The sequence below is a fragment of the Nuphar pumila genome, chromosome 13 (assembly GCF_984573655.1).
Source record: "Nuphar pumila chromosome 13, dmNupPumi1.hap1.1, whole genome shotgun sequence".
Lineage (NCBI taxonomy): Eukaryota > Viridiplantae > Streptophyta > Magnoliopsida > Nymphaeales > Nymphaeaceae > Nuphar > Nuphar pumila.
Window position 1 is genome coordinate 94,933,251 of NC_143261.1, and position 19,961 is coordinate 94,953,211.

The following is a 19,961-nucleotide window of genomic DNA, read 5'->3' on the forward strand; positions in this document are numbered from 1 at the left end:
TTGAGCATGTTGAATTTGCGAAGAAGCGCAAGCATATATTGCAGCTGATGGAGAAAAAGACTGATGGTTTGGAAGGTCGCCTCAATGCCCAAAAAATAATGTAAGGGTCCAAGATCTTTAATAGTGAATTATGTATTCAATTGTTAGATGATGGTCTCAATGGTGTTATGATGGTTGTCGGACGTAAATGAGCAGATAAATAGTGATGTTCTCCTTGTAACATAAGAAGAGAGAGGTATCCACTTTGGAACCAGAGAAACCCAGGGATGTCAAAAATAGACTAAGTCGTTGAAACCATGCTCGAGGAGACTGTTTGAGCCCATAGATGGCTTTGTGAAGCTTGCAAACATGAGTAGGGAACTGCGTATTTGTAAACCCAGGTGGTTGAGCCATACAGACGCCCTCGATGAGAAGCATGTGTAAGAAGGCATTGTGAACATCAAGTTGGCAAATGGGCCAACCCTGAGAGATAGTTGTGGTGAGAACAACCCGAATAGTCGTAGGTTTAACAATGGGGTTAAATGTCTCAAAGTAGTCGATGTCAGCCTTCTGAGTGTAACCCTTTGCAATGAGGCGAGCTTTGTAGCGTTCAACTGTTCTATCGGCCCGTCTTTTAATATGAAAAACCCATCTAGAGCCAACAATATTAGTCGATGGTGAAGGAGGAACCAGGCTCCATGTAGTATTTTTTAGAAGAGCCAAGAATTCATCTTGCATAGTTGCAGTCCATTGAGGTAAAACTTGAGCTTGTCAGAAAGTGGTGGGTTCGGATTCAGGGTAAGCTTGGGTTAGGTAAAGTTCAAGCAAGGCATATTTGGAGCAAAGATAGGTTTTGGGTCAGAAAGATCCAGTTTGGGATCGGGTGATCATATGATGGGTACGGGTATCATTTGCGGAGGCATTGAGCAGAGGTGTCGGTCTAGAAGGAGAGCTAGAGGAAGGTGTGGGAGAGGTTAAAGGAGGATTCATAGATGGTGGAATCGGGTATGCTGGAGAGGGTGATGTTTGAAGTGGGGAGGGAATGGCTATAGGTAAAGAAAAACAAGGGGTAGATATAGACGGCAGCTGGTTTTGGACCTTAAATGGATAGATGGTTTCATCAAAAATGACGTATCGACTTATAATCAATTTGTTGGTTGTAGAATCAAGACACAGATATCCTTTATGCTAGCTATTGTACCCAAGAAAAGTGCATTGTTTACTTCAAAACTCAAGTTTATGCCTATTCAAAGCACGTAAACACGGATAACATGCACATTCAAAGATCTTTAGGAATTTGTAGTCAGACTCATGTTTAAAAAGCATGTAATATGGAGCCTTCATATTGAGAACTTTAGTGGGCATCCAATTTATGAGGCATATAGTTGTTCTGAAAGCAAAATCTCAATACTTGTATGGAAAGCTTGATTGAGAAAGAAGAGCAAGGCCAGTTTCCACAATATGTCTGTGTTTGCTCTCAATACAACCATATTGTTGATGCGCATGAGGACAACTAATCCGATGGTTGATACCATGTGACTGCAAATGGGCAGAAAGAGTGCAGTATTCTCCTCCCCAGTCGCTTTGCACGGCTTTAATTTTCCTGTCAAACTGTCTCTCAACGTACAATTGAAAAATTTTAAACACAAGAAGGACATCTGACTTATTTTTTAGAACGTAAAGCCATTCAAAAATGAGAGAAAGCATCCACAAAAGTGACATAATATCTGTATCCATGCATAGAGGGAGTAGTCGTTGGTCCCCATACATCTGTAAAAAATAAATCAAGTGGTGCTCTAACTTTATGCTAGGATGGTGGAAATGGAAGGGCATGACTCTTTCTATATTGACATGCAACACATACTTTATTAAAGGTCTTATTGATAACAGGCAAATCATGCTTATTTAAAACTCATAGAACAGTCTTAAAGTCAGGGTGTCCTAAATTTATCAGTTTCTTGTCGCTACAAGAGGCTCCATCGATCTTTCGCAAATTGAGTCAATACAGTTCATGGCTAATTGGTCCTTCGAGGATCATCTTCCCTGTTGTAGCGTTCTTAACCAAACATTGATTTGCATGAAATTCAAAGAACACGTGATTGTCGTGAGTGAATTTATGAACCGATAACAAATTTTTGGAAATATCAAGGATATGTAATATATCTTTGATAAGAAAATTGGAACCAGCACCATTGAGAGTAGTGTAATCAGTATTCTTGATTTTAAGACCCATACCATTTCCTATGTAAAGTTGGTCGGTCCCTTGATAATTTATGTGCAGGGACAGGTTGTTCAGATCAGCGGTAACATGGTGCATAGCCCCAGTGTCGGCATACCAATTTGCATCATCGATATATGGTCCAGATTCCATATGATAGGCTTCGGGAGAAGTAGGCTCTTTCTGAAGCTTGTACAGATTACATTGCAAAGCGCCATGTCCGGATTTCTTGCAGGCTTGACAAATGGTGCGGCATTGTGCAGCAATATGGCCTTTGTTACCACAGACGTGACAAGTGACTGATCTGTCATTTGATCAGTTATTGGGTTTGCCTTTCTGCTAGAAATTTTGGCTCTTAAAGTTTTGATTTTTAAAACTTTGATGGTGAACTAAATTTTCCATGGGCGGATCCTCAACATGATCAATTCTACCTAATTCGGCTTCATGGATAAGGAGCATAGCATATAGATCTTCAAGCCTAATGGGATCAATGTGAGTGCGCAGCGAAACTCTAAGAGCACCATATTCATCAGAGGAAAGACCAGCCAGAATATTCATTATTAAGTCATCCTCATCTACTGGTTTATTGACCATGGCTAGTTGATGTGCTAAGCCCTTGGCTTTGTGAAAAAACAACATGATTGAATCACCTCCTTTCTTTAAGTTTTGGAGTTGTGGTTTTAACTGTTGAATTCTTGCTCAAGAATGAGATGCATATATACGTTTGATAGCAGTTCAGGTTTCATAAGAGGTGTCGAGTCCTATGACTTGGCTATGGACAGTTTTTGTTAAAGATGACAAGATCCAACTAAGGAGAAGTTGGTTCAGCCCAGTGCCATTCAATATAGGTTAGAGTTCTTGCAGCCTCTTTTCCTATTTCAGCAGGAAGATATTTAGATGGGTAAGGCAGTGAGCCATCTATAAGACCCATCATGTTATATCCTTCAAGTAGTGAAACAAACTATGATTCCCATAGCAGGTAATTATTGGTAGACAATTTTACCAACAAAAAATATTGCAGGTTGTTGGGAGCAAAGAGACTAGGGAAGAGGGCACCTGTTTGCTGAGAGTCGATCAACGCTGATGAGGATGCACTTTGCGACGCCATCGGATTGTGAACAATCAGGCAGCCTGGTGCTCTGATACCATGGAAAAGAAAGCAATGAAAAAGAAAGGCACACAGAATTTTAAAGTGGTTTGGCTATTGCGCCTACGCCCACTAAATGATCTCTTTTATTGTATTATTTTCCTATATGTTACATCTTACATCCTGCAACTTTATAGATCTTTGCCATCCTTATCTGTGACACTATTTTGGTTAGGCATTTTATTTTTAGTAACAACATTTGATTTATTGTCATCTAGGATCTGCTTGTTTTTAGTAACTGATCCTGATTTGCAGGAGGGTGTGATCTTCATTTGATAGTGGCCAACACGATAATCATCTGCGTGGTTATCTGCAGTTTCTCTATCTTTAGTATACAGGCATTGATAACTGAAAATGAAAGCTTGTTATAAGGAATTATAACATTCGCCCAAATTTTTGCATGAACCAACTTCCTAATCCACTAATATCAAACTGCCAACTTAAACTAGTCCATTTCATATTCTGTAAAATTTGAACCACCCCAACAACAATGTTCTCTGAGTGCACACCTCATTTGTCTGTGGCACGACTTGGAACAACATCATCTCCTTTTATTCCAAGTCATCTGCCACCCTTTCTTGTGTCAACAAAGAGTTCAACGAAATACCCAACCCGAATGTTGTCCCTCGGACCACTCCCATCACCTGGTACGCCCATGCCAAGCTTCCCCTCCTTGTCTTGTGCCTCTTTCTCTCCTTGCTCCATCACCCTACCCTCCCTAAGAAACACAACTACTCTGCAATTGTAACGACCTAAACTGAGGCTTCTCGAGCCCAAATTCATAGACCATGCTAGAAAAAATTACCACAATAACCTTAAAACCATGCCAAAAAAAACTTATTTTAAGGTCCATACAACCATTTATAACTAACATCACCATCCAAATACAAATGTTCAATTGTATAGACAGAATAAGCAGAAATGTAAAAATGAATAATACTTCAGATGTTGCGATGTCTGGTGGCAGGTGAGTCAAAAGTCTACTACTAGTTCCTTTTGTTGGCAACAGATCCTGAACCTACAGTTGCAACCAAGAGAGGGAGTGAGTCTATCACCCAGTAAGATTCTATTTAAAAATAGACACGATCGTTACAACTGTAGTGAGCTCTAAGTTCCTATTCTTAGTTTAGATTGTTAATAATGCACACATGTTTATGAATTTTATCCTTTTTTTTATATCTTTATCATTATACTTATACTCTACTCTAATCGGCTATTCCAGACATTACCTCCTCGAGCGTAGAAACCTTTGTCCCACGCCTCTTTCTCTCCTTTCTCTACCACCCTACCCTCCCTAAGCAACACACCTACTCTGCAATTGTAATGACCCAAATCGAGGCCTCTCGAGCTCGAATTCATGAACATTAGTTCTCAGGGAAAAATTACCATAATAACCTCAAAATAATGCCAAAATATATATATATATATATATATATATATATATATATATATATATATATTTTAAAGGTCTATACAGCCATTTACAAATAACATCACCATCCAAATACAATTATCTAATTACATAAACAGAATAAGCAGAAATATAAAAATAAAAAAATACTTTTGATGTTGTGATGTCTGGTGGCAGCTGAGTCGAAAGTCCACTACTAGTTTTTTTCTGTTGGCAATCATTCATGAGCTTACAGTTGCAACCAAGAGAATGTGAGTCTACAACCCAATAAGATTTTATTTATATATAGACACGACCGTTACAATTGCAGTGAGCTCTAAGCTCCTGGTCTTAGTTTAGTTTGTTAATTATGCACACATATTTTTTATGAATTTTGCTTTATTTTTTCTGTATCTCTATCATCATACTCATACTCTTAATTGGCTATTCTAGAAATAGCTTCTTCGAGAGTAGTAACCCATGTAGACAACTCAGAGTCTACGGTGTTGGCCAGACATATAAATCAATCACAACAATATAGTTCAAACTGGTCGAGACTATGGACACAAGTACTGCAGTTGCTTACCAATTGCAAGCTAGGACCTACAAAGAGCTCAATCGGTAGCTAGCCAAAGAGTCAAGATAGTTATACCTGATAAAGTCATAAATTCTCAAGTCTAAAAACTCAATCTGCTTGCTATGGTGGTTGTGGGGGATTACGGAAGGGATGATAGGTGTGTATCATCTTGTTCGTGAGATGCACGGTGACAACCCGGGGGGCTGGGAGAACCACGCCCAAGCCAAGCCCCTTACGACAAGTATGTTGTGCTGCACGTGATGCGGATGGCTGGGAGAACCATGCCCAAGCCATGACCCTTACAACAGAGGTGTTGTAAAGGGGTGTCGATCCAAGAAAGGAGGCCAGAGAAGGGAAAGAGACTGGTAGGTCTGGCAGGGAAAGGAAGTTCAGAGAGGGAAAGAGGAGAGACGAGCAAAGAAGGGGAGAAGAGGGAGGAAAATGAGAAAACTCACAGAAGGAGAGAGGGAACATTTTCTTTCATTCCATATCCAAAACATTACAAGTGAGGGGGCTTTATAGCCCTTACAAAAGGTGGTCCCCAGTTGGGTGCAAAATAGAGCCAGTGCAGCCCTAACGGCTCCCTGACAAAAAGGCCCATTGCCTGTCTGGTAGGGTCGTACACTCGTGCCCTATCATGCACCAGTTTCTTAAACTGCCCCTGCGGCATGCCTGCCACAGGGTAGTGGTCGTACCATAGGCTGGGCATGGTCCCCCTTGCCACACCTAGAATTTTCACCAAGGGCACCAAGAGTGAACCGCAGGGTGAGGGTGGTCCGTCACATGGGTCTTCGGTTGCGGGTCGTATCAATACCTGCCCTCGAAGTACTCATGGAGCTATACCTGTCCCCAAGGTGTTTCAAGAAGCTATATCTGCTCTCAAGGTTTTATGGTTCATGTTGCATCCTACATTTGTCTAGTGGGCAATGTTTTAACCCCTAAAGGTCACCTAGGAACGTCTAAGATATTTTTAAGGTACACACGAGGTACACACCTCAACAATGCCCTAGACCATGCCTCCTAGTAGAGTTCCTTGTTATACTCTATGTAGTTATCATATACACATTATTCTTTCAATGTTCAAATTTTAAAGTTATTGCATTATATAATCATCAATGTATGTCCACTAACTACTTTTTTTAACATGTGTTCACATGTCAGAACTTTAAGGATAGCAACCTACCACAGACTTATTAAATCATGACACTTACAATGTCCATCCTAAGGCATAAGTGTGACATTCTCAAGATAGTTCCTACCCCGAGACTATGGAACCCTACACTCAATTCTCAAAATCATACATCAAACTTTTATATGAAGTAATGTCATGATGTCCTCCACACAATATACATTCATAATTAAATCATGTCATGAATCAAGCGACATGCAATATGTATCATCATATTTAAGTATCATACTGAACATCACAATTTATGAAACCCTAAGCATGCTAAACATTGTTCTATTCAAGATAAATAAAATTAGCATACTTAAAACACATGGAATTACATTGAAATATGCTTGAATCAACTAGCATGTATTTTATTCAACTAAGGAGGAATTTACAAATGTTCACTTAACTAGAATGCTTAAATTCCAATTCTAAGGAATATCCTTAGCCTCTAGCAAGTTTTGATATAAAATCAATGAATATTTGGTATTATCATTTACAGTCTCGTCTTTATCAAAATTATCAAAATACCCCTAGGCTTTAATGCCAAACTCTGACTATATTCTTTCATAGTTTGTCATCACATCCTTTGCTAATGCATCCTACTTGAAAAGAAAAATCCAAGGATCCAAAAATCACTTGAATACGATTTTGAGATACCAAATTATGCCTTGTTTACTAATCAGGCATGTTGAGAGCAAAATGGTCTTTTTACTTTTTAACCACCCTCAGCTTCATACAACGTTTTTCGATCTATGTTGTCTTTACAGCATATGTTTCCACCATGTCTAATTTGTATTAAATTTTGGATCCAAATCCACTCAAATTTCAAAATGAATCACTTAGGTTTTTCAACTGCAACTCTGACTGGATCTTGGATCTGGTATGCCTAATACAAACCTTTTTGTGAAGGTTTGGCACAAGTATCACGTCCATGTTGGAAAGTCTTGGATTTAGATTAAACCAACTAAATTCACTTAGTTTTGGATCCACTTTGGGTACCCGCTATCTGATTTGTGTTTGGATCCAAACCTAGATCCAGTTCATATTAAAAAATCGAGGTCTTCACTCTCTCGATTTTCCAATGCACCCATCTAATTCCACTTACGCACATGCACACACACACACACACACACACACACACACACATACACACACACACACACACACACACACACACATACACACACACACACACACACACATATATATATATATATATATATATAAAGAGTTTGGTTGTCTTAATCTAGATCGAGTTTGATCTTGACCCAAATCGAGACCAACTTGGTCTGGATCAAGTCGGTTCGCAGAAATAGACCTGACTCGATCTGCTCAGAACATAAATTGGGATCAGTCTGTCCAAACCAAGCTGGTCTATCAAGAAAATAGACCCAACTCGGTCTGATAAAAGAAAATCCAACATGACTCGGTATGTTCAGACCGAGTTGGTTCTACCAACATACATCAAATATGACTCGGTCTGTTTAAACTGAGTCGATCTCTCATTAATACACAGACCTGACTCGGTTTGTCCAGACTGAGTAGGTCTGCTGCATGTGTCCTCTTTTTTTCTTGTTACTTGGCTCGGTTTGCGCATGCCCAAACTGAGTCACCCTGGTCCTCACCTTACCCAGCTCGGTCTGCCTTTTATGCAAACGAAGTCTTTCATTCATGAGGTCTAAGTTTTTTTTTTCTTTGGTCGGTAACTGTCAATGGAGAGGGTAGTGGTTGGACCTACTGCCTCCTCGCGGCAAGTGGTCTGTCCCCCCCCCCCCCCCATGACATTTTTTTTGTTATGTCATTATTCGATGGTGATAGTGATAGCAATAGCAGAGGGAAACCCCTCTGCTATACCCCTATATAAGAGGCAGGGACAGGGTTTTCCCTATCACTGCATCTCTGCAACTCGTCGGCAACCTCATGATTGTCAGCGTCCTCTGCTATAAAAAGAAAACGAGAGAGAGGGAGTGAGACTTACATGTGGTTGGTGTTGACAACACCTATTCTTTTCCTATTCTCTCTGAGTCTCTCTCTCAGTGCTGCTGAATTGAATGGGGAGAGAGGGAGCACCCATGGCTTTTATAGCCATGGGTGAGGGGCATCCGTTACCTCTCTTATTCCATAATGGGAGAGGTGTTCCCCCCTTCCCTCTCCCACTTTCTATTTTTATGGGAGAGGAAGAGGGGTAGCGCTTTCCCCTCTTCCCGTAACTGCCCCAGGTGGGCGACGTAACCCACCTGGGAGGCGTTACAATTTTACCCCCTTTAAAATAAGATTTATCCCAAATATTACTCAAAAATAACTATATGTAAATGTCTGCTTCATTCTGACTGTGATGCTTTCATCTCATCAGGACCATCGGAATAACCCTGTTCCTTAGTTTATGCTTTTTGAATTCTAATATCTTGATTGGTTCTTTCTGAATACTTAAGTCTTTTTGTTTATTGAACATCGATTCTACCATGTCTAATATATGTAAAGGATCTGGCACGTACTTCCTTAACATAGATATATGAAACACATTATGCATCTTGAAGAGCGATGGGGGTAATGCCAACCGATAGGATATAGACCCCATTCTTTTCAAATTTTTGAAAGATCCAATATATCTTGGACTTAATTTGCCCATCTTTTTTAACCTCATTACCCCTTTAAAGAGTGATATCTTCATGAAAACGTGATCACCTTACTCAAATTTAAACTCACGTTGCCTCTTATCTGCAAAACTTTTATGATGACTTTGAGCTTCCAGGAGTCTTTCACATATGAATCTGATCTGCTCCTCCATTTATTGAACCAATTCATGCCCTAAGGTTTTTCTTTCACCTACCTGGTCTCAGCATAGAGGCATTCTACAACATGTCCTGTATAAAGCTTCATAAAGAGTCATACCAATATTGGTTTGGAAACTGTTGTTATAGTCAAATTTCATTAATGAAAGTGTAAAATCCAAACAATTTCAAAAGTTTTAAAAATAAATAATAGAAAATTTTCCTTCAGAATGGATAGGATAATGCGATATTGCAAATGAATTGGATCCAAATGGGTTTTAAATATGAATGAGGTCGTATTAGATCCAATATGAGGATTTGGACATAGCAAGTGGATTTGGATCCTCAAGAAATCCAAAACCCAATTAGAATTCAATTGGATCCTAATGAATCCAAATATCATATAACCTCAATCAAGGACCAAAATCCAAATGGAGAGTTTTGAAAATTCAACCTGAATCTCAGATCCATTAAAAAATCTGTAATGTGTATAAATAAATTAATATAAACAAACTTTCAACGAAATGAGATATGGTGTTGTGGAGAGGTTTGTTGCCTCTTTGGGAGTTGATGCAGGTTCAAATCACACCACACCCACGTGCACGACTTTATGAAGAAACATTATATTCTTTTTTGACAAAAATGCATAACGCTTATACATGTATAAGTAAATTAAAGAAGACTCCAATTACAACGAAATAAAGTAGTGTAGTGGATAGTTTTGATGTTTCTTTGGGGAGTGACTCTGATTCAAATCCTTCCATGCACATGAGTTTTTACTTGTTTATGCTATGATTCCTTTTACAAAAAAAATATGGAATTAAAAGTTTGCATGTTTTATTTATGCAAGACATGGATCAGCCAAAAATCTCAAAATAGGAAACTTAACTAAGGTTTTGAAATTTATATCTTGAATTTTAAAACATGTATAAAACATGTTTTTCCTATAAAGGTTAACTTGAAAGTTAAAGAGAGAGTATAAGGCCAAATTCAATTTAAGAAAGTAGGCTTCTTCCAAAATTCATGATTTGTCTTGAGAAGATTAAAGGGGTTACCTTAGGTGCATAGTGAGAGAAAAAAGGTATGTTTTTTTAATGAAAAACTTAAATAAGGAAGGGTAGGGTGTGTGAATGAATAGAGGGGCAAAACATAGATTATCATTTTGGATAACTCTATCAAAAATGATAATTTTGAATGATGGTTACCAACAATATCCTTGAGGGACAGTTTCAAGAATCCAGAAAGCTTGGCATTTAACCAAAAGGGAATAAGTAAAGGGGGATCTCGGTGGTTGCCAAAAAAAGAAAATAAAACCAACGATTTTCTTATTGGCTCTCTCTCTCTCTCTTCCCTCTCTTTTTCCACGATTTTCCCCTTGACACTTTTCTTTCCTGCTGCCTTTGTCCTGCCAAGCCATTAGACTTAGTGGACTGTTGAACAAGGGAGTTGCAGGAGGAGGAATTTCAGGCTTAGAACTGGCCATGCCACACGGGAGTGCTCGGTGATTCGAATCGTCGAAGAGGTAAGGGGTTGATATCTATGTGTGTGTGCATAGTGCCATGGGGCACGTATAGGTGCTAAGCCATTTGAATATTTGTATGATGATACATACATTTAGCCATGAGACTGAGCCATGGCTAACGTAGGTCTCCTCTAGTATTTTGTTTGGGTGTACATTGATCTACTGATCCATGCATAGAATTTTTTTTAAGCCTATCCACGTGACTGAAACAGTGTGTAAATATGCGAGTCTAGCCGTGTTGTGAAACAGCATATTCATAATGCATAGTTAGAATAAAAAGATTGACCATATAGGGATATGAATGTGCATATCCATGGAAAATCATGGATCTGCATATTCAGGTAAAGTATTTATGAAACATGACTTTGAATCTACGTGATTAAATAGATTCATGTAGTTTTTTTTTATATACGGGTGGATGGTAAATGAAGGTATAAATGTGCTGACATGAATAAGCAGATCCAACGATAACCATGGATCTATATATTCATACAAACCTGAATATGAGGTTGCAGACACTGCTATACTAAATTACCTATATGGATGTGAGGATCCGAAAATATATGTGGGTTTGCCTATTCATATAAAGATGTGAAAACCCTAGAATAATCATGGATCTGCTTATCATTTTAAATCTAAAAGCACATATGCACATTTATCTACATCTGAAGATGTATCGCTTTTTACATGTACCCATTAGAATCTAATTTTTGTATATTCATGAAAATCGATTGTGAATCTGCATATGCTTGTGTTGTTGGATTATAAATTTATATATGCATGTAACTTGATCATGAATCTGCATATTCATGTAAAGGTAGTTATCAAATGTGATTTTTAATTTACATATGAATGTGTGTTTATAGTTTCATGTACTGGTCTATAGAGACATGAATGTGAAAGTTTAGGATTAGAGATGCTTTAATGAATGCAAATTGTATTTTTGCACCATACATGCTTTACTTATTGCATTACCAACTATAGGCTATGCATACTTAATCTATGTCATGTGTTGCGTAACTAAATTATAGACTTTTTTTATATACTTGTCTCTTATTGCATCTCTGCGTAGGAAAAATATAGACTTCATAGGCTTAAGTCATGAAGTGATCTACAACAATAAAATCTCTGACTTCCCTACTTAAGTAAACGGCCCAAGCAGACAATGATTTTCTGGAATGCATATTCATGCCCATGTTGCATATACTTTGTAGGATTTAGTATGAATTGTGCCTTGCGTTACGTCTTCTTATAAAAATAATAAAATTTAGTGTTAATGTATATGTTGCGGGTATGAAACAAAATGTGTATCGTCATGTGGTGACCAGTAGGGGTTTGAAGACCCCAACCTACTTAACGTATATTTTTGTTCATGACCAGATAACGCACATCACCCGGTGGGGATGTTGTTGGTCAGGCTCTGTCTGGTCTCATACTATTCAGTTCTGGTTTATAACTGCAACCTCCTCGTGGTGAGTCGGTGTATCACTATATGTTTGACGCTATAGTTTCCACTAGCATATTGACTATGTGGTGAACCATAGCATGCATCACCCTATAAGACACAACAGGTAAGGGTCAGTCTGACCCTAACGTACTACCCTGCTATTGCTATGACTTGTACTATATATATATATACAGAATATAAAAGGGTACCAATATTAAAAATGAATTACATAGGTCTTGAATGGCAAGTTCCAAGTTATCACATACAATGGTCGTTAAATTGTCGCACATGATTGAATATGTGGAAATTTTAACTAAATATATATTTTGAATGTTGGATCTTGACATAAAGATAGGTGAAAAGGAGGATAGTGTTTGGTATCATTTCATGCCAAATAATAAATGGAGAAAATATATATTCGCAAAGTTAGTTCCATTTGCTATGTTCAAGAGAATGCATTATCTCATAGCATGGTTGATTTCTGGAATACGTAAAATAAATAACCATAAGGTTAGTTCCATTGCATATACTATGGAACTCTATCAAGCATGACTGGATCTCACGAACTCTTGTTCATCGAACCTATGAGATTATGTATCTGCCACATGTGAATACAAAATGCATATTATTCAATGTTTGAGTTGTGATGAAATTCCATGAGTATAGTGGGTCATGCATTATAAAACATTCGAATGTGAGTTCGCAGCTCGTAGAACACTTTTGGTGTCATACAAGCACTTGTGAAATATCGTACTTGGGATATCTCAGGTGGTGGCATAATCAGTGGAGTACGATACGTACACCCTAGCAAAAAAATAATAATAATAAAAGCTAAAATAGTGCATATACAAGTACTTGGCTCAGGTTTGAGCCGTAATTTCGAGAAATTGTATTAGTGTCTATTGTGCACTAGATTAAGAAATGTGCACACACTTGATCCACCCGAGTGTAGGTATGGGATTTTGGAAATCTCTTGGAGTTTAATGACTTGCATGAAGAAACAAACAAAAATTTAATATATGCACATCTAACCTAACTGCGGGATTCTGGATATACCTGAAAGATGGTATATGTTACCGGTTTTCTAGGGTTTTGGGTACACCTGAAAGACAGTGTATGTTATCAGACCCATGTTCAACCTTGGAGAAGGTAGATAGTACAAGCTCTGTGAGACAATTATATTTTTTTTGTGAGAGCGAGGTGTCTCACCCGGTCTCCAGTCCTCGGAGTTAGGGGGCAGGACTACTAATGTGTCCTAGGTGGTAGATCCAAGTCTTCTACAGAAGTTACCAGGGTACATCTATTAGAGAGTACTCTCTCAGTCGTGAACTGTCTCCTTTGGGTATCCGTACGGCTAGTCACACAAGGTATTAATTGAAAAAGCATAACAGACCCCCGGGTGGTCTTAGACCAATATGATGTCGAATGCCTATTTGTACCCATAGGAAAATTAACAAGAGAAACATAAAGTCAGTTCACTTTTAAATAGTTTTAAGTATATTCAATGCTTGAAGTTGTTATTGTTATAATATAAATGTGAGTCATTCATGTGGTGCGTAGCTTCATCAAAGTTTTCCTTCATATTTCAATTATTATAATATCATTGTGAACCATGTATTAGATATATAGTTTCATTAATACTTTCACTATGGGTTGGTTGTATTGAATGAATTTCATAGAACTTACATGAATTTTATCATTTTAATATCATTGCATAAATTTTTTGCATATATTTGTGTACACATGACACTGAGCACATTCATATGGATATAATGCTTCTTACTCAAAAGGGGTGTAGTCTGACCCCATCTGAATTATTAATTTCAGTTAGTGATTAAAATTATTGGGGCAATTGTGGACGTTACTGTGGGAAAAAGCCATGAAATTCCATTTTTTGACCCTACATTAATTTTGATAAATCTTTTTATATTTTAAAATTTAAGCACTAAGAAGCGGAGACCAATAACTCAAAAGATGCTCCAAGTAATGTCTCTATTTTGTTATTCTTGTATTGTGAAGAATAACCAAGGATTAATCTATGATTAGCACCCACACTTATTAGTTAGCCAACTTCACTGATTGGCATTACCAATCTTCAAACGTCTCTCTCTCTCTCTCTCTCTCTCTCTCTCTCTCTCTCTCTCTCTCTCTCTCTCTCTCTCTCTCTCTCTCTCTCTCTCTCTCTCTCTCTCTCTCGCTGAATCAATCATTCAAATGAGAATTGCCTTTCTCGTTGCAAGACTCAGTAGTTTGTTTGATTCTAATAGATCCGCAAGGCCTTAGAGAGAGAGAGATAAATAATTGGAGTTTTATATTGGAGCTGTATTGAATGAATTTCATAGAACTTACATGAAATTTTTGCACATATTCGTGTACAAATGACACTGAGCACATTCATATGGATATAATGCTTCTTACTCAGAAGGAGTGTAGTCTAACCCCATCTTAATTATTATTTTTCAGGTAGCGATTAAAATTATTTGGGCAATTGCAGACGTCAGGAAAAAGCCATGAAATTCCATTTTTTGATCCTGCATTAATTTTGATAAATCTTTTTATATTTTAAAATTTAAGCGCTAAGAAGCGGAAACCAATAACTCAAAGGATCCAAATAATGTCTCCGTTTTGTTATTCTTGTATTGTGAAGAATAACCAAGGATTAATCTATGATTAGGACCCACACTTATTAGTTAGCCAACTTCACTGATTGGCATTACCAATCTTCAAACGTCTCTCTCTCTCTCTCTCTGAATCAATCATTCAAATGGGAATTGCCTTTCTCGTTGCAAGACTCGGTAGTTTGTTTGATTCTAATAGATCCGCAAGGCCCCAGAGAGAAAGAGAGAGAGAGATAAATAATTGGAGCTTTATAAGATACTTCAAAATTGCATAGCTCTACTTAACTTTTAAGGATATATTAGGCATTCGATCATTTACAGTATTGATTTGTGGTCCTAGATCCCTATAATGATATTCCTGACATTTATAAAGAAAAAGTTCAAACTCACTGTGTTTGTCAGTTTTGAATGCAAACCAAGGTTACAATAAACGAGGAAATATTCCTCATGTCTGCACTTATTATGTGTTTGCTCATCAAGTCTATTTATGTTTGAGGCATAAATTGAACACTCAACAAAACACGAAGTGGGGAGGCTATGGTTTGACCATGGGACTTCCACATGCCATCTTGGCTCCCAATTTGAAGAGGTTTAAATAGTTTTCTTATGTGTGCATGAAGCCTTGGCCTAGGGGTCCAACAGGAACGGAACCATTTGGTCTTTCCTAACTGGCTGGGCTGTAATTTTCCTTTGTAATAGAAAGCAAAAAGCCATATACTTGATTATGCTACCAAGTACCTTTTTTTTTTTTTTGAGATAATAATCCACCAAGTACTATGAAAATGACCAAGAATCCCTAATTGGTCTATAAATTCCACGAAGGATATGACAACTGATCCCACTGAAAGATTTAAAAAAAAATTATATTAGGACGACAACAATTGACAGAAACATGAAACCGGTGAGTGGTAGAACAGTTCACATGATTTTACCATAATCCCCATATATTTTGAATACTCTTATCAGAAATGTGAAGCATGCTGCCAAAATTATTATGCTTGAACACAACTACCAATACATGCATTCCATATGAAGAGAACCCCCACCACACTTTCCCATTTGTTAGTGTACCTTAAACGATTTTTTGTAACAAACAAGCAGTCATTAGCAATCATTTTTACACATTTGTGGTTCAATTGCAATCCAGTGCCAAAGCCCCCCAAAGACCACCACACTCATATGCACTTGGCTCATTGCTACATTTGTGGTTCAATTGCAATCCAGTGCCAAAGACCACCACACTCATATGCACTTGGCTCATTGCTATCTCCTAACATCAATCAACATCAATTCTCCAATCTCCTCCACCAACCCTGCTAGCAAGATGTAGATTTCTTCAGTGTAAGGATGGGACTGGTCACCAGACACAAACACGTATGTGCCCATCAATCTCGATCCAGCTCTGTCCACCTTTTCTTCCAAACCGTTAGCTCCTGCATCTGCCTCTGCATTCTAGCTGCCTCATCCCACCTTGCTGTACCTTAGATAGAAGCACATACAGAGAAGGATCCACTTAATCTTCACCATTATCACCCTTAGATTCAAGAGCTCGGGGTCCTACTCGCTCCCGGATCTTGGAATTCCCATGTAACATGCATGCAGACAGTAGCACATGCCACACTGTATCTGGAGGAAACAACATCCTTAGGGCCAATTCCTTCTGCCTTTTCAAGCAGGCCTACTTTGGCAAGCACACAGATGCCTTTTCAAGCAGTGCCCAAATTCCGGGCTCATTGATTTTAAATAATGCCGAGCAGCATTAATGGCAAGAAATGTTATATCATTTGGCGATACGCCACCTCTAAGAAGTTCCTCAAACAGTTTTTGAGCAGCATCGGCATTGCCCTGCTGAGCATAAGCCATGACAGTGCCTCTCATATAGGGGTGGGGTCTCCCTCTGCTATCGCTATCGCCACCGATCGGTGACGAAAACAAAAATGTCATGGGGAGATGGACCGCCTGCCGCAAGGAGGCAGGAGGTTCGATCGCTGCCCTCAATGTCAGCAGGTACCGAGCGAAGAAAAAAAAACTCAGAACTCGTGAATGGCAGACTCGGTTTAAACAAAAGGCAGACTGAGCAAGCCATATCGCTAGGTCTGGGCATGACCCAAACCTAGCCGAATCAGGTAAGGATCAGGGCGATTCGGTCTGGACGCTTAAATATTAAAATGGGTGTCTTTTTTGTTATGAAAAGACAACGGATGTATATAATTTTGCACAAGTGATAAAGGTGCTAGGTTTTAAATAGCTTCCTATAAATATAACAAGGTTGTAACTTGTAAGGGTGCAATGCCCAAACACCACGTTGTATGGTGGCAATCTTTGCCTCACTTAAACTAGCAACTAAAGTATTTCATTCATAATTTAAACACGCAAGAGACGTATCACAAGGTTTTCCCACTACGAGAGAGAGAGAGAGATTACGTTCATGTGTATCACAAAGTTTTCGAGTTGCAAAATGTAATTGTATAGGGGAAAATTTGAGATAAAACACTTATTAAACTTCACTGTCGCTCTGCAGAGAAGAGCGAGAGTGCGGAAAGTCACATAAACCATAAGTAGGAATCCCAACTTTCAATCAACTTTTTTCACTCCAAACCCCACAAAATTTCCTCAAAAATACAAATCTACTAATCACCCCCTGATCACATCATTAATATAAATACCAAAACTGCAGTACCTCTCTCTCTGTGGACCAGCAACACTCATCCAAAATAACCCTAAGATGCAACAAGCAGACCTCAAAACCAACCAATTCCATCTCCCCTCTTCCGCATCTCAATAATCTGCAAAAAAATAAAAAATAAAATATCCAGAAATTCGTTACTAAAAGCAAAAAGTAAAAAAGAAAAATAAAGCCAAACACCAAATCTTTTTTTCTTTTGGGTAATTAAGCTGAGGTTACGCAGACCAAGCTCACTGATCCCACTCACCATCATGCTTCTTCGTCAAGGATCTGATGAACCAAACGCACACGAACACGAAGAACAATGCCGCTGCCCCTCCCACCACAATCGCCACCGTCTTCCCCGTCTGCTGCCCGTGCACAGACGAACCTGAATCAAAACCCAACAGAACCACCACCATCACAAAACCCGTTAAGAGGTTTTCCGGCACACCATCTTTAAAAAAAACGGTTTTTCCCCCTCCCCAACTCACCCCCTCCGGCGCCGTAGTTCCCGTATCGGCCGGAACCACCATCTGGGTAGTACGCGTACGTCGCGTAGCACCTCGCGAGGTAAACTTGGCCGGAATTCACGGTGCCGCAGCGGTCCTCCACCTCTCGGAAGGCTGTTTTCAGGCAGGTAGCGCAGTCAGCGACCGAGAGGTCGCCCTCGCACTGTCCCAGCGCGTAAACGCCGCCATCATCGACGGTGTAGTAGCCGCTCCCTCCCTGAATGCCGCTCTGCACGTCAGAGAAGGCGGCCTGCCTCATCTGCAGGAACGCCGAGCTGGCGGCCGGAGACGACCCGCACTTGGAGTAGAGCCTCTCCGTGCCGGAGACCTGGTTAGGGTCGCCGGCGGTGTACTGGAGGTAACACCCCTGGAGCTGCACCCTGCCCGCGGTGCCCCGGCCGCAGAGGCGGCTCGCCTCCGCCGGGAGCCGGTTCACGCAGTCGTAGCAGTCACCGGAGCTCAGGTCGCCCCGGCATTGGAAGAGGCCGGAGATGGCGCGGTCGCCGGATCCGGCTGTGGTCTTGTAGAAGCGTTTCTGGGAGGCCTGGGAAATGAGAGTGTTGAGGAGGGAGGTCAGGGTCTGGTCAAATCCACCGTTTGGTGGGAATGTGGAAGTGGAGCAGCCCTGGTAGACTAGGTCCAGGAGGTTGGGTGCGGCGGGTTCGGTGGTGGGGAGGAAGGTGGTGCATAGGACCAAGAGGGTGATGATTGCCCTGACCACGGGACCCATTAAATCATTGTGGGGAGGGCAGTTTTCTGGCGAGGTGAAGATGGTTTTCCAGGAGGGAGGGAGGTGTTTCCCCTGCTTGTTGATTAAAGGGTTTTTTTGGGTTACCGAGGAAGGGTTTGGTGGTGGTTTTGGAGTGGATGCTGTGAGAGAGAGAGAGAGAGAGTGAGTTTAGTTGTAGATTGGAGATGTGGGGTTCTGTTTTTCCTCTCTTAATTTAATGTCGAGATTGTACTTTTGTTATATCGAAAGTATGGTGGTATCGTCAATGGTATTGGAAAGGATCAAGGAGAAGAGAGTAGAGGGTTCGTGAGATAGGGTTGGGTCTTTTGAATTTAGAGAATCAGTGAAAGCTGCCATTGATTGTGCAGGCCCCACATGAAATGCTGTCATGTGATTGGCTATGGCACTTAGTCATGGCGCAGCTCCCTGGATCCTAATTGGTTGTTTGTGGGCCAAATTAAGCCTTCTAAGCATGGGCACTTTGGTCATTGTGGAAGTTAAAAGATGTGCGGTTTGATTCTCTTGGGGTGATGCAAAGACGTGAGTGGAATTTTGGATTTTGTGAGGGTGAAAATGTGTTTTTAAGTTGGCCCTTGGGCTTAATTGACTAAAGAACCAGTTGATTGTGTTTTTTATAATCAAGAAACTTATTTGCTTGGACTGTTTTTTGTTCGGATAGTAATTGATTGGAGTGTTTTTGAACTAAGAATTCATAGAACAGGCTTTGCTTCAGAAGATGCATTTAATAAAACAGCGTCATGCCACTTCAAGGTTTGTTGTTTCTGTGCATTTCATGGTAGGGTATTTTTGTTGGCATTTCAACTATTTTCAATCATATTAAATGGAAACATCTACAACTTGCTCAGTTAAAGCTCCCACTCTTTTCAACTTGAAAGCACTTAACTGGTGCAATTCATTCCTATGTGGTAGTTTATATTCATTTCATGAATCCAGTGACTCTTGGTGCAATTCATTCCTATGTGGTTGTTTATTTTCATGAATCCAGTGACTCTTGGAGACAGAGAGAGAGAGAGAGAGACCGCTGCGTGCAGCATGACACCTGTCCTGTTGGTATCCAAAGTAGCAAGTGGGCAGGACAGTGTGTAGGGTACAGGGTTACCTTCTTCTTTTTTCGGTGGGGGGGGGGGGGGGGGGGGTAAGGGCAGGAGTGCAATACCATCTATAGGACAGCCCCCTGACAGGTAAAGCGG

At 39.8% G+C, this 19,961-nt stretch overlaps 1 protein-coding gene across 1 annotated transcript; it reads right to left on the minus strand.

The window, feature by feature from the left end:
• Window positions 1-17,759: 17,759 nt before the first annotated feature.
• LOC149819285 (plasmodesmata-located protein 2-like) lies at window positions 17,760-18,750 on the minus strand. Its single transcript, XM_089986373.1, has 2 exons — window positions 18,003-18,750; window positions 17,760-17,899 (listed from the first exon to the last, which is right to left on the minus strand). The coding sequence occupies exons 1-2, from the start codon at window positions 18,748-18,750 to the stop codon at window positions 17,760-17,762; spliced, it is 888 nt and encodes a 295-aa protein (XP_089842499.1).
• Window positions 18,751-19,961: the final 1,211 nt, after the last annotated feature.

Bases quoted from the DNA above. Each gene is read 5' to 3' on its own strand.
- LOC149819285 (XM_089986373.1), bottom strand. From the start codon at position 18,750: ATGGGTCCCGTGGTCAGGGCAATCATCACCCTCTTGGTCCTATGCACC. The intron at 17,900-18,002 runs GTGAGTTGGGGA...GTTTTGATTCAG, and splicing joins GAACTACGGCGCCGGAGGGG to GTTCGTCTGTGCACGGGCAG.